At 43.7% G+C, this 26,768-nt stretch overlaps 1 protein-coding gene across 3 annotated transcripts in view; it reads left to right on the top strand.

Moving 5' to 3' along the window:
* The first annotated feature begins 955 nt into the window (after nucleotides 1–955).
* LOC117397731 (fibroblast growth factor receptor 1) overlaps nucleotides 956–26,768 on the top strand; it is a 41,403-nt gene continuing 15,590 nt past the window's right edge. The window contains exons 1-7 of one of the 3 annotated variants that reach the window (XM_059013787.1): nucleotides 956–1,709; nucleotides 10,827–11,024; nucleotides 19,354–19,611; nucleotides 20,985–21,071; nucleotides 21,302–21,474; nucleotides 22,734–22,857; nucleotides 25,865–26,055. In XM_059013787.1, the coding sequence (XP_058869770.1) occupies nucleotides 10,940–11,024; nucleotides 19,354–19,611; nucleotides 20,985–21,071; nucleotides 21,302–21,474; nucleotides 22,734–22,857; nucleotides 25,865–26,055 (918 nt within the window). In that variant the 5' untranslated portion in view covers nucleotides 956–1,709; nucleotides 10,827–10,939. The remainder of the gene's footprint in view (nucleotides 1,710–10,826; nucleotides 11,025–19,353; nucleotides 19,612–20,984; nucleotides 21,072–21,301; nucleotides 21,475–22,733; nucleotides 22,858–25,864; nucleotides 26,056–26,768) is intronic. The other 2 variants (XM_059013789.1, XM_059013790.1) reach the window with 2 other exon arrangements.

Genomic DNA, 26,768 nt, shown 5'->3' with positions numbered 1-26,768 from the left:
TGACGTTTATGTCGGTGAAGGTTTTAAGAACCCACGTTTTAACACATTAAGTGCCATTGTCCTCATTTCAGGACAGGCTACTTTGTCATTTTTAGGAGCACTTTTTTAAAATTAAAACTGGCATATATCTGTTATTTAAATGCTCTCATTAACTATATTGTTATAGCGTTAAGTCTACGTGTAATATCAAGTTACATGCGTACAGCGCGTGTATTCTGATGCTACTGTACGGGCAGCAGTGTGGAGTAGTGGTTAGGGCCCCGGGCTCTTGACCGGAGGGTCGTGGGTTCAATCCCAGATGGGGGACACTGCTGCTGTACCCTTGAGCAAGGTACTTTACCTAGATTGCTAGATTGCACATTATCTTTTACATAAATGGGTAATTGTATGTAAAAGATAATGTGATATCTTGTAAGTCGCCCTGGATAAGAGCGTCTGCTAAGAAATAAATAATAATAATAATAATAATAATAATAATAATAATACTGTCCTGCATGTATAAATTGCACGTTTTCCCGCCAAAGTGACAGTAATTAGTTTAACTTTCCTAATCAGTGTTTTAATATGACGTCTGTGACTGTCCTTGTCAATGTTGTCCCGACGACTTCATTTATGTGTATATATATAATTAAAAAAACGAAATAGCCATGCATTGACAAACTCTCACGTTCTTCCAGGTTGGAGTTAGGAAGTTTGTTAACAGATGATAATGTAACCGAAACTTCCACACAACTGCAGAAGACGTTTTTGTTTTTTCTTAAAAAAAAACCAAAAAAAAAAACCAGTATTTGCTAAGAAACCAATCGATTTAAATTATTTAAATTATTTAATGTCAATTTGCGCTGCACGTGGGTGGTCTGAGTATATTTTAAGCTGATATTTTAAGGAGCTTTTTTTATATATATATATATATATATATATATATATAGATCACTAAAAGACTACAAGTCCCATGATGCCGTGCGGTAGGTGTGGGTGGCGCTGTGTGCTGGGAGCGCTGGGCAGGTTAGATCCGACCTGATTGTGTATTCTGGCGGCGTTGTGCGGGCGCAGGGTTGGATTGATCTAGTTCTAGTATTTGCTGTAGCGTTAAAGAGAGGGGGGAGGTCGATGCGATCGGGAATGTGAATCACATCACCGGAGTGTACAAAGTGAAAAAAGAAAATCACTGCTAAGGTTATTACAGTCTTGGGAGAAAATATAAGACATTTTTTCATGAGATCATCAATAGCTACTGAGTGACAAAATTAGAACGAAGGGATACGCAAACTTTGGTCAAAGAAAACTTCTCTTTGTAAACATTTTTAAACAATAAAGCCGTGGAGAGACGTTTGTTTCTCCCACGTTTTCGGCAAAGGTACTTATTTCTGAGAAGCTGAATTCAAGGTAGTTTTCTTTATACAGTGTACAGAATTTTGGAGCGACGGATTTTTCTGCTGTCTGCAATTAATTGGAAGCGTCTCGGTTTTTTCCCTCATGTTTTTGAGAAGGCTCTGACTGAAGCGCGATACTTTTGAACGTGGCTTTTGTGGAATTGCTTTTATAAACTCGATAGGCTATTCTGTCTGTTTGGAAAAGGGAAAACTTAACAACCCCCTTGTCTGCTTTGAAGCTCTCGTTTCTGGAGACCGAGGATCTACAGTTTATTCGACATTTTAATAACATTTTTTAAGGATTTCAATCGCTTTGAGTTCGGACCAGAAAAAAAGGTAAGACCGTGTTTATTTTAATAATAATAATAATAAAAATAATAATAATAATAGCCTAGTAGTGGTATTGTCTATTAGATAATATAAGGTACTTTCATTGTAAGCGTATCGTATTAACAATATCGTATCGATAATTTAAAGTACTAAACAGCGCGGGTTGTTTAACTCAGCGGGTGAAGTTTGTTCGAGTTCCCTCGTTGTCCGTATTGCCTTGTTTTAATTCCCGAATTGTACAATGCCATGGGTATTATTGTTTTCCTTAATTTGATCAAACCTAAGGCGTATGCAGTGTGAATGTGGTCCCCTTGTATAACCAAGCGCTTTGATGAGATTGCGAGGGGACAACCACGCCGCTAATTGAGTTTTTTCAGTGTTTATATAAAACTTTTAGTTTTGTTTCTCTCTTTTAAATACAAAATGTATCTTCCTAAACCAATGTCACAGGTCCGTTGCAATAAAGAAGTGCCAACAGGGGTCGGTTAATTAGTTTTAAACGTACAACGACTTTGCAAACGGTGTTTTTTTTATTTTAATTGCTGTTCCCTGTTGCTCTGTTTTACAAAATGTAAAACCTACGTGGTCAGGCACAAATGCAAGGCACGGACAGTGACCTGCGGCACTTTATCGAGCGCCAAACCCGTGCTAGCAATGCCAGTTCGTCCTGAGGTTGGGACGTGTGTGGGATCTGTGTTCTAAAAAAAAAAGGGATTTAACTGGTGACCGTGTATTTGTTATGCAGGCAACAGCCCTGGAAAAATGTAGTCAGATTTTTGGCTCAATGAAATACGAGAGGCAATTACTTGAAAACAGGCTCCGTGTAGTTTTTTTTTCCCTTCTCCCTCGACCGTCCGCTCCGTGCAAACAGCGCTGTGTGGCCATTTGTCCCCGGCGGCGGATCACAGGCGCTTTACACCTTTTGTTTCGACGGACTGCAGCAGCGAGGGGTCCGAGTTACACTTGCATATTCAATCGTGGCTCGTTACTCTTTTCAACAGTGCAATCGAGATGTGATGCTTCTAGGTTAATTAAACCTTTTTTTTAAGCCAGGTGAAACCCGCAATTGCCCCCCCCCCCCCCCTGCCCCAACCGGATATTTACTGTACATTTCGCCCCGTGCATGTTTACGGTAACATGATTCATCTGTTTTTAAATGCGGTCATAGTATCAAATAGCGTTAACATTATTATAAAACTGAGTTTATGGAACAAGAGACAGGTGTCGTTTGCGTTGGAGGTGTAAAGTAACGGATGGGTGAAAGTGACACAACTTTTATGTAAAATATTCAAAGCGGGCCTACGCTTACAGAGAGAGAGGGGGGGGGGGGGGGGGGGGGGTCGCTGTGTCCGGTACAGTACCCTCCGTCTGTTTTTGGTACCGGAGCCTCACAACTTGTGTGGACCGAATTTTGAAATCTACTCATGTCCCGAGTAGTTGTGCGTTAGTTGTGAATAATCCGACAAACACAGAAGTGTTTTAAAACAAACTTCACGCTCTTTTATGAAATGTCACTGGAATTTGAAACGTTTAGTACTGCCCCCCAATAAAAATAAAATCACAATCCGTGTAAATACAGCTGTTACATCGATTAACTAACCCCCCTCCGTAAAATAAACACTGATCAATTCTGAAATATATGCACTGCCTGGCGCTGTATTTTCTAATGTGTAGTTTTTATAGATTAAAAAATAACTACCTTCAATTTGCTCTAAACTTTTAGTAATACTAATCTTGTCAGTAATATAGTGTAACTATGCCCACCTGTCGAATGTAAGGTGCAAAAATACTTCAAAACAGCTAAAGGTTCGTCAAGGATGTCCACGCAAATCTATCTTCCTGCGTGTTAAATTCACCTGCAGAATATTTACTGTGGCGTTGTCTGACTTCAAGCCCGACCCTGCTAGAGCACCTTTTTGTTCTCTTTTTAAATGCTAAATATTTAATTAGAAATGGGATTTCGTGTAGCTAAAAATCATCCCTGGAGAGAGTCCTATTTAAAGGGGCTGTTGTTTGTCATGGGACTGTGCATTATATGCAGAGTCACTTAAATAGGACATTGATTTAACATCTCATCTTCAGCACGGAGCACAAGGAGGTTAAGTGACTTGCTCAGGGTCACCCACAGTGAGTCAGTCTTCTGGTTACAGGCCCTGGACTTTAACCACTGGACCACACTGCCTCCTATAATGGCATTAGTGATGGTATTAGTCCAAGAGGCTGAGTTTATAGTTGAACTGGAGTCTCATACTGGAGGTTCAGAGTGCTACTAGGCATGTGTGTTGACTCCCTCCTCACTGGGAACCAGTCCAATAGCCTGACTAATACTGCTGGTGACAAACTCACCCAAATCAGTCTCTCTCTCACCCTCTCCCCCTGACCCAGGATGCAGGATGCGTCACTTTCAAGGGGTATCTGGCAGTGAATAACAGGCGTGTGTGTGTGCTTTGAATCCAGACCAATATTACAGCCAGTGCTTTTCACTTCCAAGCTGTTTTTAAGTGAAGTAATTTGATTCTGGCACAAAATTGTGAATTCACAACCCCAACATTATATATACGTTTTTTTTTAATTGAACCTAGGTCTGGTGTTATGGGCTTTCCCAGTGTAAGCAACTGGTGCAATCGGAGAGTGGCTCTCACGAGAAATTTGAAATAAGTGACGTACTGCTGTCAACAGACCTTCTATAAGCATTAAACACGAACCAGTGCTACATTTAGAAATACATCTTCAATGACAAATGAAAACATTGAGAGAAACTCGTTTTTTTAAATGCAGTATTTATTAGAGAAAGATGAGATTCAATCACGTTTATCATTGAACTGAAGTGTATATTTTTTAGTATTTCTATATCGGCATACCAGGAACGTAGTTCAGTACAGCGTGCAAGAGATTTAAAAATATATATTTAATGCCATTCCTATTTGAATAAAACGTTTAACCCTGGACACACATGTCCCACAAATAATAATGATGCAAACTTTTTTTTCTAATCTATTTTTTGCATGAGGGGCACGAAACAGGGTTTAAAATATACTGACGGGTTGATCTGCTCATCCAAATTCAGTTTCCTCCTTATTTGAGTCGCTCTGAAGTGGGTTTTAAGAAGAAACTCTTTGAACAAACCGCTCGACTCCTTAAGAGGCTATTCAGGAACAGGAGGGGAGAGTGTAAGAAAGAAACCGTGGTCTCTGTTGAAGAGCTAGTTGGGCTGAGCTGTGCCGATGGAGCAGACAGATATGAGCATGAGAAATGAGTCGAGGCAGAGGCCTGTGCCAGGAGCAAGCTCTGCACTCAGGAATGTGACGCACCAATTCATCGGAGCTGTAATTAGAGGCCCAGCCGGGCTCAGTTCTTTCTTTTTAGTTCTGAACACAGGAAGAAAACACAACCTGTAATTATATCAAAAGGCTTTTTTTTTATATAAATATTTAGATTAGTTGCCAAAAGTAGTTTCATTTTACTTACAGAATTGGCGACATGACAAGTAATAAATACCCAGCCAAGAATATCTAAGCTTTCAGATGTAGGTTGCTATGACCTGCAGCATGCAGAATTGAGGTCAGACCTGCCATATGTAGCACACACTTTTAAAACAATTGAGACTCTTTGTTCTGTAGGTGGTGATGTACTCTGGACTATAAAGGCTGCATCTCCCTGTAGATGTGTCCACAATGGTATATCACACTTTGTCAGAGGGGAGATTGGTGTTTGGTTGGCAGGTGCTTCCCGTTACTAGAATTCACAAATGACTACAGAAGTAATTTCTGTACCATAAGCCATGGTCAACAGAGCAAGAATCTCCCCCTTTCTCTCTCTCTCTCTCCCTCCGTCTGTCCCTCCTGCCTCTAATCCTACAGATGTGAGCTAAGCGAGTTGAAAACCCTTCAATTTCTAGTTGCTTTTGTTCAGAATGCTGGCTGATTACCATCCCGGACGCAGTAATGAAAGGTAGCGTATTCTATCTACTTAAGTTTTTAATGAGGATTTCCTGTGTGGCTTAATTCTTCCACAAAAGCCAAACATGCTAAAACTGTTCTGAAAGAGCTTCTGAGAGCCAGCTAATTCAGTACAGTCTAGTATAGAGAACTTGGTGCTGTACTGGGGATCTGAGAGCCAGCTAATTCAATACAGTCTAGTATAGAGAACTCAGTGCTGTACTGGGGATCTGAAAGCCAGCTAATTCAATACAGTCTAGTATAGAGAACTCAGTGCTGTACTCGGGATCTGAAAGCCAGCTAATTCAAAACAGTCTAGTATAGAGAACTCAGTGCTGTACTGGGGATCTGAGAGCCAGCTAACTCAATACAGTCTAGTATAGAGAACTCAGTGCTGTACTGGAGATCTGAGAGCCAGCTAATTCAATACAGTCTAGTGTAGAGAACTCAGTGCTGTACTGGAGATCTGAGACCCAGCTAATTCAATACAGTCTAGTATAGAGAACTCAGCACTGGGGTTCTGAGAGCCAGCTAATTTTAAATGTGTTTTTAGATGTGGAAACTTTACAATTGCAAAAGAAAGGCTTTGTTAATGAGTTGTGATTTGTCCTGGGACGAGGCTGGAGGGTAATTAGCATCTGTGATTTAGTGCAGACTGGAGGTATATATTATATTTTGTACATGCCAAGAAATAAACTCTCTAATTGGGGTGGAAATCAACACTAAATGTTATTTTTACTGATCTTTCAACTGAAAAAGTTGGTGACCAACATCTGTATTTCACATGCGTGTTTCCGATAGCCAGAAGTTTAATATCTGGATAACATTTAAATGGTTGAACGATTTAAGAAAATTAGTATGACCGCTCTAGCTGCGTGATGACTGACTATTTATAAATTAATTCTACTTCCCCTGCTTCTTGCAAGATTTAAAAGAGAAAAAAAAAAGCTGACGGGAAACCGTGGAACATGTTTTATTTTATTACATTTTTGTAATAAAAATCCGGAACAGGTGACAAGCCCAGATGTTGTTTCCAGATGTGGATCTCGAAGGGCGAGGGTGAGAGGTTGGCACTCTCCTCACCTGGCACCTGGAGAATGTGTAGAAACTTCCAGTTTGGGGAATTTAGCTGGGAGACAGGACTTCTCCTGTGTGTTCGCATCCCGGACTCCTTCTCACTAGCAGGTCCTGTGGTCGTTTTGCTGGTTTATTTAATTAGCATTAAGATGTAATTGGTCACACATTTTTGTCTCCTTACCGCACGGTGCCCCTAAACTCTCAGGATTGTCTTTGATGAGTGGCGTGCTTTAGTGCTGACACACACTCGCACTCATACAGAGCTGGTTCACTCTATTAGTCAGCAAGTCCATTTATACCGTACTGTAGAAAGAAGAAGAAAAAAAGGTTTAATTGCTGCTGCAAATTTGCATTAGTTTCACTGCTGCATTAGCGGCTGTTCCTGTGGTGGTCTGCTTTTAATGCATTATGAATTTGTGGCCATTTAAAAATGACTCTCAATAACAAGAAAGCATTTGCTCTTCAGATGGTGCTCCGTTGCAATCCTACGTAACTAATGGCTGCAAATTGATATGAATTTTTATAGTGGTTTTGCAAGCTGCTTTTGAGTTGATGGCGTGGTAGGATTATCTCCTTGCTGTTTCATGGCTTGTTTACGCGAGCGCGGATTGGCCGCTGCTCTAAATGAGCACGGATACCCTGGGCTAAGTGGTGCATGCAAACGAGGTATTCCTGGCTGTGATGCTACGACTGCACACCCAGCTCCCCTCTCGCTTCAGTGTGATTCTCCCCACTCGCTGACTCAGATGTGCAGTCACTGAAATATTTCTATATTGACTGGGGCAGCTGGCATCTGCCAGGTTAGTGAGTCAGGACCAGTCCCTTCCTCAAACTGTTACAAGAGGCAGCTGTGTAGTGGTGGTAGCAACCAGACTGTGGAACATTCTTAACAAAACACACCCAGACCCCCCCCCCCCCCCCCCCCCCCCCATCTCTACGACTCATTACTGCCACCTTTTCCAGCATGACGATCCTCCTCTGGTTCTTATACCTGGGTTCCATGCTCCCCTCAACCCATGTTCATTTAGGATTTTTTTTTTGGACCTTTTCTCAAAACTCGCACTGCATGGAAACAGTCTTTTCAGGGTCGACTGTCGATGGGGGTTCTGGAGGAATGCGGTAGAACCCGGATCAGCTAGAGCTGGCGGTCAGTCCGGGCCCATTGAATCGAGGCAGAGCGCTACTAACCAGCCTGTCTTCGCTTCTCAGATCTGATCCCCAGCTTTTGTGATTCAGGCTTTCTCTTGTGGTCTCTGCCCAGACCCCACTGTTAACGATGTCTGGATGAGTTTTTATTGAACCCTCAGCGACTGACTGGTTGCTCACACACTACGGAAGCTGTTCTGAAGGCCTCCCTGAGGGGCTGTGGGTTCAAAGCACGCCCAGCTGAGGCTGACACACACCTGCGTGGCTTTGCCAAGATTCACCCCAATGTGGACCGAGACGAAGCAGCTGTGATGAAACATGCTGCTCTCGTTACTGCAGCCCATTACTGATGGGTTTATTAGTCTAGTGTGCTGCAGCTGATCTGTTTGCCAGGTAAAGTGATTACAACCTTGCCCTTGTTCTTGCCCTATTTTTTCATTGACCAGTTTGAGGCAAAGCATTGTCCACCTTTTACCCTTAACTCCTCTGCGGCACATCAGGTCCCCTAGATTTAGGGGGTGGTTATTCTCAAAGTATTCATTAACCCTCTAATGCCCATTTTTAGATGACACTATATATATATATATATATATATATATATATATATATAATATATAAACACAGAAGCAGTCTACCTCATTGATTGCCACCTCAGAAAATATTTGTATGACGTCGGACATACATGTTTGGTGTTGCTTGGTACAACTGTTAAAATATAACTTGACAGAATACATGAACAGAACTGCTTGCAAGTGCTTATTAAACAGGACAAAGCTTTTGGTAAATCACAATAAAAAAATAATTACAATATATCCCTGGATGTCAATTTTTCCATGGTTGCGTTCAGTATCGCGTATGTAAGTATGGGGCAGCAGTGTGGAGTAGTGGTTAGGGCTCTGGACTCCTGACCAGAGGGTCGTGGGTTCAATCCCCAGTGAGGGACACTGCTGCTGTACCCTTGAGCAAGGTACTTTACCTAGATTGCTCCAGTAAAAACCCAACTGTTTAAATGGGTAATTGTATGTAAAATAATGTGATATCTTGTAACAATTGTAAGTCGCCCTGGATAAGGGCGTCTGCTAAGAAATAAATAATAATAATAATAATGTAAAACCACTGACTATTCCACGAATAAGCCATATTTTCCAAAGCTATAGATAATCTCCTTCAAAACGCCACCCCATCTGTATGAGGAAGATGTTGAATTATTATTTTTTTTTAATTTAGTAGTCGCCAATTGTTTATAATTTTGTCTCCCAGTTTAGAATAGCCAATTATTTTTAGGCTCTGCTCACCGCTACCACCTCCGCGGGAGCGGCGAAGACAACCACACGCCCCCCCCCTGCCCCCCCCCCCCTTCTCAGCCAATTGTGTGCCGCCCCCTGGGAGCGCCCGTCCACGGTCGGCAGTGGAATAGCCTGGACTCGAACCGGAGACGTCCAGACTATAGGGCACATCCTGCACTCCTCGCAGAGCTTCTTTACCGGATACACCACCCAGGAGCCCCAGATGTTGAAATCTTTGACTGTGAGGTTGCCTAATTTGTGGAACTGCCCCTATGGAGCAGAACATAAACTGAATCGCTTGAGCTAGAAACCAGGATATCCTGAAAAGTTTTTCTGTTGCTTCTGCTAAACTTTTAAAAACCGTCCTTCAGGACTTCTCCGCACGCAGCGTTTTTAATGGAACCAAGATAAACGACCCCACTTCTGCACGGTTCATGTGAGGAAGCTGTAACTTCCATCCCTGTAATAAAGTTAGGGCTTGCAGCCTTTCAGGAGCTGTCCGATAATTATAAACCAACTCTGATTTTATGTTTCTTTTTATGGTGCATTAATTGCAGGGGACCTAGCGATTTATAATCTGCCATATTTCTGCATGCTGCTGAGCTCTGTGCTGTAGGATAGCATGCCTGGAGGAATTCAAAGATGGATCACACCGTGTAGAGAGTGCTGTGTAGGTGGCCCGTACATGACAAGCTGTGGGTATAGTGGCGGTGCCCGTATGTAAGGCACGTTGGCGTTTCGACCTTTTTCGCTGCGACAAAACTAATCGTGCTTTAGAATGACTAATTTAATAAGTTCTGTTTTCTGAACTGGCTTGCCCACATTTGAAAACTTGAACAATGAACTTTTATTGATCAAGAACCTGGAAAGAGGGATGTTCATTGTTTCGTTATGAATGCTTAACCTGAAATTTAAGAAAAAGTGATGCGTTTTGCTCAAACGTTACTGTGTATCGATCCTACTGAAGTTTAATAAGACTCAAACTGTTAAGTCAAGGAAACTATTTCTTATAGCTTTAGCTGTTTGAGTCTAATGGCTGTTTTCACAGACCCTGATTAGTACTAATCTTGAACGGCTGTACCCAATGTCCCGTATTGGCTGTTCTTGGTACCTCTGAATCGGGTGACTGTTTTACAGTTATGGGTAGAGGCGGTCCAGATCTGAAGAGAACGGACTTCCTCGGGAATCTCGGAATTTTCAGACTCCCGCGGAATTCGCATTCTTCCACGGATTTGCCATATTCTGCAGCTGCATCGTTATCATAATGATCAGAAACACACTGCTCAAGTCACCTGAAATATATAACTTAGCAGTTTGGTTAAATTTAACAGATGGTTTTTGTTCTCCTTCAAAAAGTAGGAGTTAATTCAAGACTGGAGTTCAGTCTCTGAAAATGCTGCCCAATAAGAAGCCTCATGTGATGTTTTTTGTTTCAAAAGATCTTACGGACAAAGTTTAATATATTAAATTGGAAGTACTTCACCCATAAATGGTTTGATAGGAGTATGTTTACTTGATTTTAATAAGCCATTATTATTAATATGAACACTGAACACAAGATACTCCGTAGAGCCCTCCGCTGATATCTATTTCCAGTGTGACCTGCTATGAGCGATTGAATCCTGTGTTCTCACTCTCCTCTCTCTCTCTCTCTCTCTGTCTCTTTCCTGTGTCAGTGCCGGGGTTCCTGGTCGGAGGTCTGGACGTCCCGCAGCTGATGCGATGAAGTGCCCTGCGGACCGTGCCCCACAGCAATAGAGCTAGCCGCCCACCCCACCCTTCTCCGGGGATGTTTCCTTGGAGCCTCCTTCTCTTGTGGGCCCTGTTGGCCCAGGCCAATCGTACACAGGCACGGCCATCCGTCAGTGAGCAAGGTAGGCCTGACCCTTCACCTCTCCTAGCCTCAATCACAAAGCTAGAGGTGGGGACGATGCATCAAGCACACGTCTTGCCTGGGTGGGAGTTGTCTCAAGTGAAGTGAGGGGCTTAGACGTGCTTTTGGAGGGCTGGGTTCGAATTGATTTTGGCGTTGGTGGAGATCAGTGTCACTTTGAGTTAAAAACATATGGCAATTGACTATACCTAGTGGGGTTATCTATTAGGCTGTATATTTCACAATTTCCGGATATTTTTTATTAACATGTAATATGTAGGTCCCAGTAAATATATCTGATAGAATAGTTTAAATTATTTTTTCTCTCACTTAAGTTAATACAGCAAACGCTTGTCTTATTGAAGCACTGCCTGTTAGTAACCTGGCAGCTGGTTTAGTTTACTTTCCGGTAAATGACTCGTCACATTGCGTGGAGCTGCGCGATTTCTTTAATGTCTCCAAGGAAAAAGACACCAGCTGCTTCAAAGGTCGGAAATCTCTCGACAAATTTTTTTCCTGCTTTTTAATAAATTATTATGCAAGCGACAACAAAAAAAACGCTTGTGCGAGAGTAAAACCGAATACCTCTAAGACATAAAGAACTTTGAGTCGACTCAGTGAAAACATGAAGCCGAGTGTTAACTGACTAGTGTTGCAGGGCAGACCGGCCATTATCACACGATGCAGTGAATGTACATGCAGGTGATCAAGCCTCATTGTAGTTTGTAGTCTCAGCGCAGTGGTGTGAACTATTGAAACTGCTCTTTGTCTCCACGGTAGACTTTTCAGTCTAGCATTTCTACAATGCAGGTTTTGTGAATTTTGAAAACATCTTGATCCTAACAGTAAAGAATGTCTCCTGTCTGTAAGCTTGTTTGGAAGTGCGTGATTGTTTCCACAGTCTCTTGTAAAAAAAACATCTGGGAAGTTTGCATGCGTGAAAAAGGAAACGCTCCACACGCAGCATCAACAGAAGAGTATTATAAGAATTATTATAACCACCCTGTAGGTAAATCCCTTTTGAATAAACGCATTTAAAAAATAAAAGGGACCCGGGGGGGGGGGGGGGGGGGGGGGATTTAAAATGAGCACCATCTGTATGAGAAGACTGGCCTACCTGCGGTCATGCCCCTTCTCGCTTGTTCTTTTCTTTCTTCTTATCTAATGAAAAGGTATCTGGTGTCCCCAGTAACGAGTTAATGGTGGGGAAGCGGTACATATTCTGCTTTTGAAACTGTGTGGGAGCTGTTTTAACTACACCCTGGGGCTGTGTTGCGCTTTGAGATCAGGTTTCTGGGAATGTCTTGGGTTTCTGTGGGGAGAGAGGAGGGGGTAGTGTGTGTGTGCTTCATTCACAAAATGGCAGGCTTGGGTGCAGTGTTGAAAGTAAAAAGTAATCCATTAGTCACCAGTTACTTGAACCAATTTGTAACTACTTCCAGTAACTAAAATATCACCAGGTACAAGTCTCTGTTTTAATGTGCATGCATAACTTTTTGTTTGTCTATTGCTTTCACTGTTGCCCATTTTTCCTACCCTCGTCTTGCTGTTCAGCTTCCAGCTAACTGTGGAGTGGAGGGGGGTTAATACTCTAAACACAAGAGGAAAACCAGAGTACGTTTTTTTCTCTGACTCGGGTGAAGTCTTTTCTGCCAGGAAAGCGAAGGCACAAAGAATGTGCGAGCGCATGTTTCGGATCGACCCACAGCGGAGTGCCGGAACAGCCTGTAGGGGGTTGAGTTTTGTTTTTTTACAATTGCACGGGGCGAGGTAGAGAGAGCAGGCATTTGGGCTGCTGGGGGCGGGACACTTTGGGAAGGTTTGTTCTCCGCAGTTTGCACTTCCTGTCTGTAGCCTGGGGGGAAGGGCTGTCAATCAAACTGAGCCGGGAGAACAACACTTGACGCTTATCTGAAGATCGGCTGTCAGTCACCCCTCGGGGTAGAGATTTGATATTGTGGGTTCAGGGTGAAGCTTTGAGTGACGCTGCTGGGATCAACAAGGCTGCCAACTGGCCTGCTTGCTGGCTTCCGGTTGCTATGACGATGCCTAGTTACTGGTAAATTAAATTGCTTCATTTGCACACAGCAGGGTTCAAACGCTGAATCCGATTTCGTTGACAGGTTTAAATACAGACCACCCAAGCGACCCGCGTTCCGTGGGTCAGACATTAAAACCTGTATCACTTGCATGTGATTGTATGTGCACTCCATTCATTGATGGGTTCTGAATTCAAGTGGCAAATTATATCATTTTTAAATGAACCTATCTTGATTTCTTTTACTTTTTTTATTGATTTTGAAGTTTCATCCACAGCTAATAGTCTGGATCAACATTCCAGCTGATGAAACTTGGGACCTATGGGGTAGCATTTTCTCTCTTTGCAGCAAAACTGCAAAGTAGTTATGTCAATTTTTTTTTTTATGGAGATGTTCTGAGATCTTATGAAACTTTGGTGGACTGGTTGTAGTTAAGGGGGAAAAAACAACATGTCTATACTTGTGGGGGGAGGGTAGGGGGGAGGGTATTTAGGTATGCAAATGGTCTCAAGGGGAGAGGTTGTTAACAGACCCCCTACCTACCCCCAGGGGCAGTGATTGATAGCCATGCTCCGAGGGAGGAGGTGGGAGTGTGAGGGGAGGATGTTGTCAGGCCCTCTGGGTCACAGTTCAGCTCCAGCAGCTGGTTTGTGGCAGGCTGACTTCCAGAAGGCCCCCGAAGGGGAGTTAGTGCACATGTTGTTCCTCCAGGAGCCTGTCTCTCTGGGACCGGTGCAGCTCAGACACAGGGCTGTCCCCGTGCCTGAATCTGTCTGGCCCAGAGGTTCCCTGCTGTGAGGAGGGGGGGGGGGGAGGGAGGGGGGGGAGAGGCTTTAAACATTACTTCGTTAGCATAACTTTGTTGCAAGACCCTTTCTTTTCTGTTTTAGTTTTCCAGACTTCATTTTACTGTAGATTATTTCCCTGTGAATGTGGTATTGAGACCCCAACAGACGCCACCTCAAGTCCTTTGTCCGGCTGAGGGGAGTACAACATTGTATCTGGGGTCCTAACAGCGAGTGAATCTACAGTGGAGACGAACCTCACCAGAGTCAGCCTAAATAAAGCATGAGAAACGAACAGCATTTAAGAGAGAAAGTTTCTGTGTGATGTAGTAAAAAAGCAGTTACATTTACACCATATCTGATTCGAAATGCACGTTTTATTTTAATATTTTATCAACTGCGTGAACTATCGGTTAGTGCATCAAACTCCGTCAGTGGGGGTGGGGAGGAATCCGATCACTTAACTAGATAAAACTGGGCTGCAATTTTCAACATGGGGTAATTACAGATATACAAGAAAAAATTAAAACCATATGGGGCAACTTTTAAACTTAAAAAAAAAAAAAAAAGATGAAGTACATTAAGAAGTTTAAGTGGGCCACTCTGGATGGCACAGCAGTGTTTGTGCCCCCTGTTCGGGTTTCGTTGTTTTGCATTCCTCCGCATGGGTTGTTGACAGGGCTCCAGCAGCCCTGGCACTCTCCCACATTCCTGCCTGTCAACAGACCAGGACAGGATTCGGCCTCCTGATTTTTTGGAGCTGGGGGAGTGAGGAGCTACAGCCTTGTCCGATCACTGTTCTCCGGTGGAGAACTCTCCTTTCTGTAACTGGACAACGATCCTTGTATCGAAGATGACAAACAGTTTAATACTCAAACCAGATTGTGGCCCGTTGGCGGACAATCTTCCCTCCTGTTTCGTCGTTCCGTTTGTCAAACCTCAGCTTTTTATCTGCTCCTATTTAAATAACCGTATGACAGGAGAACATTGCTTTCAGCAGCACTCCACGGGCGTTTGTCAGTGTGTTTCCCGTTGTACCAAAATTCAGCACTCTGCATTGGCTGGATAAGCCACAGTGACTACACAAGACTTTGCCCGCCCTGGCATACAATGCAATACAAATCCTACAATTTTTGAATGGACGTCAAAATGTGGGCTATTCATTTTGATTATTGCGTCCCGGGGTCAGTTTGTATGTGAGGGATGGTGTCTCCTAAGTGAGGTCTACTGAAATGCGGTGGCATTTGAATGGGAGATTGCATTGTTCTGTTTGTCCTGGCTAATGCTACAACACAGAAAGCCATTACTAAGATTTCCCGAGGTCGGACTGCATTATGCAAATCCCTAAGTTCCCTCTAACCTCCAAGACTGAGGGCGACACCAGCCTAACCCTCATTTAAAAAGCAAGCAGAAAACAAAATGTCTGTCTGTCTGTCTGTCTGTCACACTCCACATCCGTCATGGCCAATATGTGAATCGGTGTTTGATAAATCTTGGGGGCAAACCTGAACAAGCATCGAAAAAGGCTTGCGATTTCAAACACAAAACCTGTTTTTATAGCATTTTATAGCAGCCTTTTTATGGTGTACTTTGCATTATTTACTGGCAGGTTTGTTTACAGAAGTCCTCCTAATAAAATAATAAAGAAAAAACATAGGCTTGTGGTAACTTTTGGAAGGTAAGGTTCCTCGCAAATTTTTTTAAAGATTTATATATTTACCAGGTTGCTGTCTTTTTTTTTTTTTTTTTGGTTTTGTTTATGTGGAGAAAGTTGATCCTGCCCTCAGGCCCCATTTCCTGTTGGGATTAAAAGGCCGCTCAGGCATGTGTTCACCAGGAAATACCTTCAGTAGGCCCAAGAGCGGTCTCCATGGTTACCGGCTGTGGAACCTGCTGCCACAGGCCTCAAGCTCCTTTTTTTATTGTTCATCGGAGCTCTTTGTTGTGTGTCTGCTTGGCGAGAGAGAGAGGCTGTGTGTGTGCTGAATGCTGGTTCACAGTCGCCCGTAAGGGTTAGTTTTTTTTTCTTCGAGGGAAGGGGGTTTGTTAGTCCAGATTGTAGTCTGGCGTGGAGCTGTGTTTTGTCTCATTTTTGAATGGAAATGTCAGTAAAGGGAGTCCTGGACGTGGGCTGAATGGCAGGGTCTTAAGGTTAATCTTTAAGCTGTTCCTTCTTTACTCTCTGTTTTTTATTATTTTAATTGCCTTCACTTTTTCAACAAGGTTATAAGCTCTCTCTCACCCCTCCTCCCCATCCCTCCGGTTATTTTCAGATGCCTATACCACAACCCTCCCCAGCCTCTCTCCACCAGTCTTGCATAAGTTGAGGTGTCTAATGTTTAAAAACATAAGTGGCTTCAGTCTGGCCTTCACCATGTTTGTTGTTGTCTTGCCAAAACTGCATATCCAAACAATGAAATCAAGCAAGTTATAACGTAAGTTGTTTAATTTAGTTAAACTAACGAGGCTTTTCTGAAAGGTTGTTTTTGTGGATAACAGGGTTTCAGCTTTGTGTTGCAGACGTGCAGTTTAAATGGCTGGATTGTGGTTGCATGCCACATTATCCACGGTGAGATTGCAGGTCAGGCACCTTTGCAGACGCCTTGGGGAATTGCAGTGGACCCTCATTAACCCCCTGGAGCCACCCTACTGCCACAGCCCAGGGCTTCAAAGAGCAGGGTCTGGGAAAGTCTGAAATCTTGGTTCACACAAGAGTCAGCCCTGCTAGGAATCACCAGCTGGGAAGCTTGGTTAAAGTTTGCCAGCGAAAAGTGCTATAAACTGAGAATGAATATCCCAGAGGACATTGCTGGCTTCAGCAATGTGATGTTCTGTACACACTCACCGCTTTCACGCTCTGCCAGTCAGTTATCCCTTCCTAGGCTGGAGGGAGCCCCCTTTCTCTTAGGGGGATGAGGGAGGGAGCAGTTCAGTCTCCATGCCTCAAGCCTGCCCTGGACTGGAGGGAGCCCCCTTTCTCTTAGGGGGTGAGGAAGCAGTTCTGTTTTTTTTATTGGTTATTTATCAATATAATACCAATGTTGTGGTATAATATTCAGTTGACTATTTGGGTCGGTATTGGATTGATTTATTGATGTTAATATAATGCATTTTCTATGATGATCAGATTTTGCTATAGTATTGGATTACTCCACCTTTCAAACATAGATTTTACCTTTTATCGAACCCGGGTCTCCAAATGCGAAAGGCTCGCTAGTTGGCATGCTCCTCTTCCAAGCCCACTTACTTTCAACCATGTGTTTCTGTCTTATATTTGTGGGGTTGATAAACAACATGGTTTAACTTTTACAAAGAGGTATATTTTACTAGAGGTTTATGGGTTTCCCGAAGACCCTTCTATAGATTTTTGAACCCCCCCCCCCCAGTAAATCTGATCAAATGTGACCCACATAAAAATATCATGGTTACTTTGTGTAGGAAAGGCGTTTGCAAACGTTGTTACTCCAGCTTTGCTTTTATAATGACCTGTCGGCTAAACAAAGGGCTGCTTAGCAAGGTTTCCGTAGAGTCCCATGACCTCCGGGGAGGTGAGGCAGTTCAGCTGGGAGAGAGAAACCAAAACATCCTCTCCCTGCCTGCCAGACGGGTCCTGTCAACAGGATGGATGCCACGGCAGATTAATCAGTTTAGCTCTCGGGTCGAAGCGGCCCGTGATTTGATTGCAGTAAAGGGGGGGCTCAGGTGTCCCTGTAAGAGAGCTCCTGCCCCCACCCCCCCCCCACCCCCAAATTCGATTTGTCCCGCTAACGCCAGGACCCTGGGTGCAGGCAAGGTCTAAACGTCAGTGCAATTCAATTTCTGAAATTTCAGCGCGAGAAAGTGGAAACTATGATTCTGACCTAGGGTGTTGAGAGTGGAGGGGGAGGGAGGGATGCGGGGTGGTTTGAATGGCCATCAAATTTGTAACTGTTGATGATTTGTCTGCAGTAGTTTCCTCTATAGCTTTCTCATCGGGGGGGCAAGAACTGTTTTCTGTATTTCCTTATCTTGTTTTTGCTTTACATGTATATATTTGTGGATACGTTTGTATACGTCTGTTCACTTTGTCTGTATATTTGTTTTATCTGTGTGTGTTTGTATGGTTTTTTTGTGTAATCGGTTGTGTGCTGAGATTCTAGATCATCAGAATTAAAATAAGCTAAATGTTAATGTCCTTATTTCCCATGAAGTCTCCAGTTCTAAACTGAGTCACCAATTATTTTATTATAATTGAATTCAAATGCGGGATATGCCTGTTCCACAATGATTATCAGCCTCTCGAAGGTGGTGGTGGGAAACCACCAGAAAGTCTGTTCTCCTCTGATTTAACAAAAACATGTTAATGTTCGAGAGGAATAGAAATCTATCCTTCAGTTCTTATGAGATTTTGACGGTAGCTCCCTTTTAAAACCCTCCATTCGTAGCTTGTCTGATTTTTAGGATCAGACTGCTGGATTGTCGGATTTCAGACCTGGTGTTGATTTTTCAGTCTGTTGTTGAGGCCAGCTAAAATGGTTCTCCAACTCCAACTGAGATGTTTGCTGGATCATTGACTTCTTCTGGAGCCACTGAGTCCCAAAGGGAGGGATCCAAAGGAACGCCAAGCCAGAGAAGATTTGAGGTTTGGAAAAATTCACCAAATCTACCAATCCAGTGCAATTGGCTCTTCTAAAGCTGCAGGAAGACCAGAATCTAAAGACTGAAGTGTGTAAGCCTGGGCGAATGAGGAAGCCTCCCCCCTCCCCTCGGACATGACTGGAGGACATTGTCCAGCTTCCAACAAGCATTCCTTCTAAACCACCTCTTCCATGTATTTCATCAACCTAAAGCCATGGTGATGGGACTCCTGTGTCTGTCTCTGTCTTCGTCTTTCTCTCCGTGTCTCTTCAAAGGCTCTGGTGTCTGTTTTGTTTTCAAGCTCTATTGAACACGCATGGAGGTAGTACAGTGGTGTCAGAAGAAAGGTTGTATTTTTTATTTTTTTTTGGCTGGGTTTTGTCATACTTGTTTGCTTAAGAAGCGTTCTGGAATCGGAGACTTTTTTAGTAGTAGCAAGAGTTGAACTGAGGGAAAATTACAAGAAATGAAGGGGTTGGTTTGGTGAATCTACACTGTCATAGACAAGCCACAACTGGATTTTTTTATGGCTGTTTTACAGCACTGGGGAATCACCGTGGATTGTATCCACCACCTGTCTGTGGTTATCCTGGGATAAACCCTAAAAATAAGTGGCAGATCCATCCTGGTGCTGTGAAATACCCTTAAAAAAATCCAGTCGTGGCTTGTCCAGACAGGGTTTAAATTGATCAAGTCACCCTAGAGAAAATACTTTTTGGACGTCCAATTCTTTTGTTCGTCTACTTTGGATTGTGTCTTAAGTTTTAAGTTATGGAACGAGTAAAACGACTTCCTGAGAATTGATTTGTTGTTGAATTGAGTTTAATTCCGGCTTCACCACCCACCGGACCAAATTTGCATGTGTTTTTATTATTATTTTTTGACTCAGTCCCGCCGGACGCGCGAGTGGAGACGTACGTGGTGCGCCCCGGAGAGTCCTTGGAGCTACGCTGCAACATGCGGGACGACATGACCAGTGTGAACTGGACCAAGGACCGCGTGGCCCTACTGGGAGGAGAGCACATCCACATCATGCCAGGTCAGCTGGAGATCCAGAACACGGAGCTTGGCGACTCGGGGCTGTACTCCTGCGAAGGCATCGGACCCCTGGGCAGCGAGACCACCTTCTTCTCCGTCAACGTCTCAGGTACGTTGTGGGTGGGGGGCAACTTTATCATGGGATCACCACAACCCCCATTGCTTCCTAAAACCCATTCCTCTCCCTTCTGGGAGTTTTTTTTTTTTTTTCATCTGTCATCTCCATAAGAACCTTCATTTCATCTACTGACATCTGGGTTTCATTCTGTATGGTGTAATATATGTAAACTCTTTGACCTCCAACCTAACACGACTGCCGTCATGTGATCTTTATAGAATGGTCGATACCAAACAACCTGCTTTCCATATTTATTGACTAGATTTGTGTTGTCCAAGAAACTAAGTGAACCTTTCTCGGGGAAACCATCTGCAATCCAGATTTGTAGAGCTAGTCCGAAGGCCCGGGTTCTGTTGGCTTGTAAGGGGATCGCTCTTGCTAGGATCTGGGTTCACGCCCCTGCCCGTTTGAAAGAGTCTCTGGTTTGACATCTGTTCTTCTCTCATCTTTTGAACAAAACGACAATCATTTTTCCAGGCACGTTTTCGATTACGTTAAGGCAATCTGCGGACTAAGATGTGGAGTGGCCTACAGAAAGAAGCACATGGGAGACGAGATATTTCACCCCCCCCTCCAATATTTTGGGCTATGCCAATACTCACTAGCTGTGTTTGGGGGCTCTGAACTTCAACATTCCTGGTCTACCCCGTCTCTAGGAAGATATTCTGCTTGTCAGCCATCTCATTCTCAACAGACATGTTCAAACCTGCTTAATATCAGGTCTCTTGCTGTGAAGCCTGGGATACGCAATCCTAGGGGACTCGGCTGGGAAACCTGTTCAGCTGCTTTGTTTGAGTATTTGTAGTAATGTGTGAATCTACAAAGAGTTTGTAGCAATGTACACATCAACGTCAAAATAACTATTTATTGTGCGATGGAGAATTTAAACTTGATCTTCACTGGGAATCGGTAGATCCTAATGGATTTGATCTTTAGTGTGCTTCACAGTATTCCTAGCTTTACTGAAGAGGCTTTCAAGAAAGGCAGTAATGTGATCTGATTGGTTAAGGGGTTTTGTAGGCTTGGATGTGTGTGTGTGTTTTCAGGCTCACAAGTTTGTCTCAATGAAAATTTCAAGACCCCCTCGCCAAAATGTAATGAACCTTTGCGTGGGTATTTAGTTCTAACAAGCCATGTGTTATGTTGTGAATTGGACCAACCAAGGTACTCATGCCTTCTTGACTGAATGTGCAAGGCTGTATCTTTTTAAGCCTGCTCGTGTGGTTCTCATGAAACTGTGTGCGCGTTTTGATCGGAGGTCTGGCTCTGGACCCTCTGGACCCTGTGGACAAGTCCCATGCTGAGCTGGGTATGCCTGGCCCCTGCTGCTGGACTCTAACCCGCTTCTTCCTCTTCTCTTTCAGCCGACGCTCATCCTTCCTCGGAGGACGAGGAGGATGACGACTCTTCCTCGGAGGAGAAGGAAGGGTCCAGCAGCCAGAAGCAGATTCGTAAGTGTGCTTCAGAGTTTAACCAATGAAGCCCAATTTCTCACCCACTGAATATAATAATAGCTTAACTTTACCTAGATTTGCTCCAGTAAAAACCCAACTGTATAAATGGGTAATTGTATGTAAAAATAATGTAATATCTTGTAACAATTGGAAGTCGTCCTGGATAGTCGTCTGCTAAGAAATAAATAATAATAATAATAATAAATAATTTCTCTCTCTCTCTCCAGCGGTGCTCCCGTTCTGGGCCATGCCCGACAAGATGGAAAAGAAGCTCCACGCCGTGCCGGCTGCCAAGACGGTGAAGTTCCGATGCCCAGCGAAGGGCAGCCCCACCCCTAGCCTGCGCTGGCTGAAGAATGGCAAGGAGTTCAAGCCTGACCACCGCATCGGAGGCTACAAGGTACGCCTCTCCCCCACTGCCTTGTGCGATTCATCCAGGACATCACCAAGGCTTTACAATCCATTACTACTTCTCACAAGCAGCCTTGTCACTGGTGTCCCACTATCATGAAGTTTCTACATCGATTGCAGATTGATCACACTTTCTTTCCTCTAGTCTGTTATCCTAACACTAGCTGTGAGCTGCCTTATGCCGAGAGAGTAACAGAGCTGCTGCTAACGTGGTCTAACCCTGAATTACCGAGAGGGAGAAGCGTGTCTCGAGCCAAATCTTTCTTAATGAGAAATGTTTGACACCTTTTTGCAAGGCTGAGACTCGAGAGGTGAAACCCAACGCCACAAAGGAGGGATTATTGTTGAACAATACAAGTGCCTGGAGGAGAGGGATTTCTCTGCCGCCTTCCTGTTACATTGATACGTGGTTCTCAAATGCACAACTCAGCCCGCTGCTCGCATTGCAAATGAAGGTCATGTTTACCGGCTATATTCTCTTCTAGCAAACATTTCAGGTGGATTCCCAGATATCTGGCTAATGCCTGTCTAATGTACAGAAATTTATATTTTTCCCCAAAAGGTTTCTTCTTTATGATTTAAATTTGTTTTTATATGAGGTGTTACATCTATAAAGGGACCAGATAACAGGTGATTGCGGATGCTGCCCTAAGGATGGTGGCATCATAGAGCTATCGGAAGAGGTTAAAACCAGATTGGATCTGAATGAATCGGAACCTGCTTTGCAATGCCCATCGCGTATCTCTGTGTGTTTTATATAGCATAGAATTGCAACAGAGATAGTCGCCTAGACCAGCTGGTTCCTTGGTTTTATATTTGAACGGGGTCTAGACTGCTGTCATTGACCAAGATAGCTGTGCCACAGTGTGAATCTAAATTGCTCCAGGTAATAGGGGTGGTTTGGGTTTGCTCACTTATAACTTGAGGAAATTTTTTAAAAAAAAGGGAGAAATGTGAGAATCTGTTTGTTCAGAAGCCAGTTTAACCCAGAAGCCTACTCCCCCCCCCACCCCACCCCCCCCCGCTGCTCTACCTGGGCATGACTAAGAGCTCTATTGAGGCCGCTTGGGGGGAGGGAAGGGGAGAATTTAAGCCACCAGGATGAGATGGCTGAAACAGAACATGATGCACAGTGAATCTAAGCGAGAATAGTTAAGATATCTTCAGGGCACTCCTAGCAAGTTAAGGTCAAGTCCCTGGTCCTGCTAGCTCTCTGAGCTCTGTGTCTCTCTCTCTTTGTCTCCACAGGTGCGGGAGCACACCTGGAGCATCATCCTGGACTCGGTGGTGCCCTCAGACAAGGGCAACTACACCTGCATGGTGGAGAACAAGTATGGGAGCATCAACCACACATACCAGCTGGACGTAGTGGGTGAGTGGCAAGCAGGGGGGAGAACGCACTGGGAATCGCGGGCAAAAATGTAACGCTACCCTGCCTGCTGCTGACATCGCATTGCTTCTGTTTTGATTTGTTGTGCAAGTGAAATCAAATCAAAAGTCTTGGAGAATTGTCAAAATAGGCAAGCCTCGCAACTAAGGCAGCGTTCGTTTTGATTACAAAACTGAAAAGGATGGACGCTGTTGCTTTGCTTCCAACAATCCTAACACTTCTTTGGAGCATTTAGAATGTTAAAGCACAAGCCTGCTCACCCCGGGTGTGGATTCCATGTTTACGCCCCCTCGTCGCTTGATTGGTCAGTGTTGTGACGTACTTCCACCCATCCCGCTTTGGGAAAGGGTCTGAAAAAAAATCAGGGGCAGCTCGGATTGGCAGCCAACGCGGGTCGTCTAAATGAACATGGAAACGCAGTATCGGGGGCAGCAGGGGTTCAGCCCGGGTTGAGGGGAGCATGGAAACGAGGTATAAGAAACTCAGAACTGTTGACAGAGGAGGATCGTCCTGTTGGAAAAGGTGGCGTTAATGAGCCGTAGAGATCGGGGTGGTCTGGGTGTGTTTTGTTAATGTTCCACACGGGCTGGTTGCTACCACCACTGCACAGCTGCCTTGTAGCCTTATCCCTCCCCCTATCCTGGGAACATGACCAGTTTTTATTTATTTTTTTTGTCTTCGACATACTTCATTGCTACGCATGTTTATAAAACACCGCTATTCACGAAATATTTCAAGACGGAGGTGCACTTTGATCTGAGCTTGATCCGGATGACAGTATTTTAATAGAAGAATTTCAAAAAGACTTTACAAAATTCTGAAAAATACACTTCTACACCCAGCCCTCCTGTCCTGAAGGCCTTTTAAAATGTAATAGATTACCGTACGGTACCTTCAAATGCATTAGCTACAGGATATTCTTAATGAGGTCTTCATTATAGCTAACATAGGCATCCAAGGGCTTGTTTGTATATTGATTTTTCGTGACATCTTTCCCAGCTCCACGGACACAAAGCTAATATTCAATAGTTTTTCAGGTGTAAGCAAGTATCAACCAATTTGCACATTTTAATAAGGCATGCTTACAACTTCATCTGAGATGTAATCTGCAGAGACAGCTGGCAGCGTTGCAATGGAGTCGTGCACGGAGTTGCAGGAATGGAACGCTGCAGTTTTGGTAGTCAGATGTAATTTCTGACTCTATGATTCTGCACTTGCCCCATATTCAATCACCTTGACCCTGGTCTGACCCACCGGCATAGTGTGGTTATGAACTCATTTTAAATCGTTATGGATTTTTCCCATTCTTTTTTTTTTGAGGGATTGCTTCATTTAGTGGTCTAGTCTGTAATAAGAAACTGTTCCTTAAACCTGGCTTCTCCTAATCTGTAGTATCTTTTGCAATTTTTGTACTTTTCAATTTGCAAACGTCTTGTTTCTGTGCATAGTGCTTCATAATGCTATAGTCAGGAGCTGCAGTTACAAGTGTAATAAGTTCTAGTGTAATGGAATAATGGAGCGAATGGAACACCCAGGCCTTATAACTTCTGCAGTATAAAGGGGGAGACGCATCATTGTAAAGGTACTCTTTGCCAACGCTGAACAAAACCATCCCTAACTTCACTTCATCGAGACTTCTGAGGGAAAAGGAAAACCCTTTCAAACAGACAATCTTCTCTGCAAATGCCTTCAAAGAACAACAGCTTGGTTGGGAACCATTAATCAAGATCTATCTGCACCCTCCCCACCCCTCAATGTAAATACGGAAAAAGGAATTGTTTTGAAGATGGGGTGGGGTGTCTAACCACGTTGGATTATTTGGGAATCTGACAGGAAGCCCCCACACCCCTCTTCTCAATTGCAGTTTATAATTTAATTCTGGAGTGGGACCACCCTTCAACTCGGTGGTGGTGGAGGGTGGGGGGTCTGGAAGTCTTTACACACGCTCTGGAGGAAAGGAGACTTTTTTTCTAATTGAGTCTGAAGGAACTTTTTTATGCATTTTCTTTCAAATTCTTTTTTTTTTTTTTTTTTTGCTTTAGTCTTGCACCTGTTTTTAATTGCTTTGCTGCTTCCAGTTTTATTTTGGTAGTGAATTCATTAAACGAAGATGCAACAAGAGAGAAAGAATCCATCGGGCAGGAAAAAGCATCGACGAGGGAGAGCGAAAGAAACTTGTTTCAATGGGAAGTCCTGGTTTTGGGATAGGAATGATGACAAATTACTAAACATTTCTCATTTTTTATTCTGTGTTTAAAAAAAAAAAGAAATCTAATCTCCAACTTTTCTGATTTTGGCGTCCTTTTGCTCGTTCTTGTGACAGCCGGGCTGGCAGTCTTTAACCCCTCAGTCTGATTTGTTTTCTCAAACAAGGAGAGGGAGGGAGGGAGGGAGGGAGTGCAGGACTAATTGCATATGCTGTCAGACTAGGCAGAAAAACAACCATTATCCTGAGTAATTGTAGCATTTCCTTGGCAAAGAGAAACACCAACGAACATTTGGACAGGCCCCTTGTTTAGGAGCACAGCTTGTGGGGGAATAGTTTGGGTTTGAGGTGAACATGGGGGAAGAGGGGCTACGGAAACAATGAGATTAACAAAAGGGTTAGAAGCATGTCCGAAACGACTTCTTGATTTTAAGGTTCTTGTTGCCGGGCGGATGTGTGAGTGAGGAGGAAGTTTTTTTTTGGGGGGGGGGTCAAGTTTAACCTCTGGAAAAGAGCTGAAGGATTAAGTGACTGGGGTCACGTAAAGGGTAGGTTGCTTCAAGAATATAAATCAGTTTTAACATCTACTTTGCTTTCTGAGCTAAAACAGAATGTCCTATTGGTTTTATTATACCAGTGAGACTTTACAGGGAATTCCTGCACAGCTACTGTAAGACAACAGCCATGAGCTTGATCTTTACCTTCATTCTCAACAAGGCGTGTCAAACCTCTAATTGAAAAAGCCCCAGTCTAACTCCTGTCTATCTGTCTCTTGTGTTCCAGAGCGTTCTCCACACAGGCCCATTCTTCAGGCCGGTCTGCCCGCAAACAGGACCGCCGTACTGGGCAGCGATGTGGAGTTCACCTGCAAGGTGTACAGCGACCCCCAGCCCCACATCCAGTGGCTGAAGCACATGCAGATCAACGGCAGCCGATTGGGGCCGGATGGGAATCCCTTTGTCCAGGTTCTCAAGGTATTGTCTTCAACAGCAAGCGCCCCCCGGGAGCCGTTTTCGAGCACTGCAACAGAGATATGATGCATGCGACACACTTGGGACTTGACACGAGAGTACTCTCACGTGGCTGTGGATCGTGCACGTGGTAATTTGCATGACACATTGCAGCCTCTCTGGACACTTTTTTTTTTTTCTTGGTATCTCTGAATAGATAATTGTCTCCTCTTTAAAAAAATATGCCAAGGATTTTAATTAGCGAGACCTCTCACAAGTAGAATGGCACTCCAAAATGTTTTCCTTGTTCCAGGAAAGCAGCACAGCTGGGGACGGGGAGTTTGTTGCCAGATAACTTCACTCAGACTACTTGCTCACTAAATATCTTGCAATCCCTGAATAGAAAATGGTCTCCTCTTTTTAAAAATATTCTAAGGATTTTAATGAGCCATCAGTCTCAAGTTCAGTGGTACCCTAAATATGATTCATTTAGATAAGTAAGCGGTCTGAGTGAGGAAAAATGGGCAATACACTCCCAACCCCTAGTCTTGATGTAAATTATTTTTTGCCATCATTTGTGCCAGTACTGTACATACATGACACTACATACATGAAGCCACATCGTCCTCAAAACAGTATGTGTTCTGCAGTAATGTGTTAATAATTCACCCTGTCTATAAACCAACCTTCATGTATTAGGACAGATGGTGGACTTTAGAACGGCTGGGGTCTGTCGC

This window comes from Acipenser ruthenus, chromosome 46 (assembly GCF_902713425.1).
Source record: "Acipenser ruthenus chromosome 46, fAciRut3.2 maternal haplotype, whole genome shotgun sequence".
Lineage (NCBI taxonomy): Eukaryota > Metazoa > Chordata > Actinopteri > Acipenseriformes > Acipenseridae > Acipenser > Acipenser ruthenus.
The sequence above is the reverse complement of the archived record's forward strand: the minus strand, read 5'-3'. Positions and strand labels throughout refer to the sequence as shown.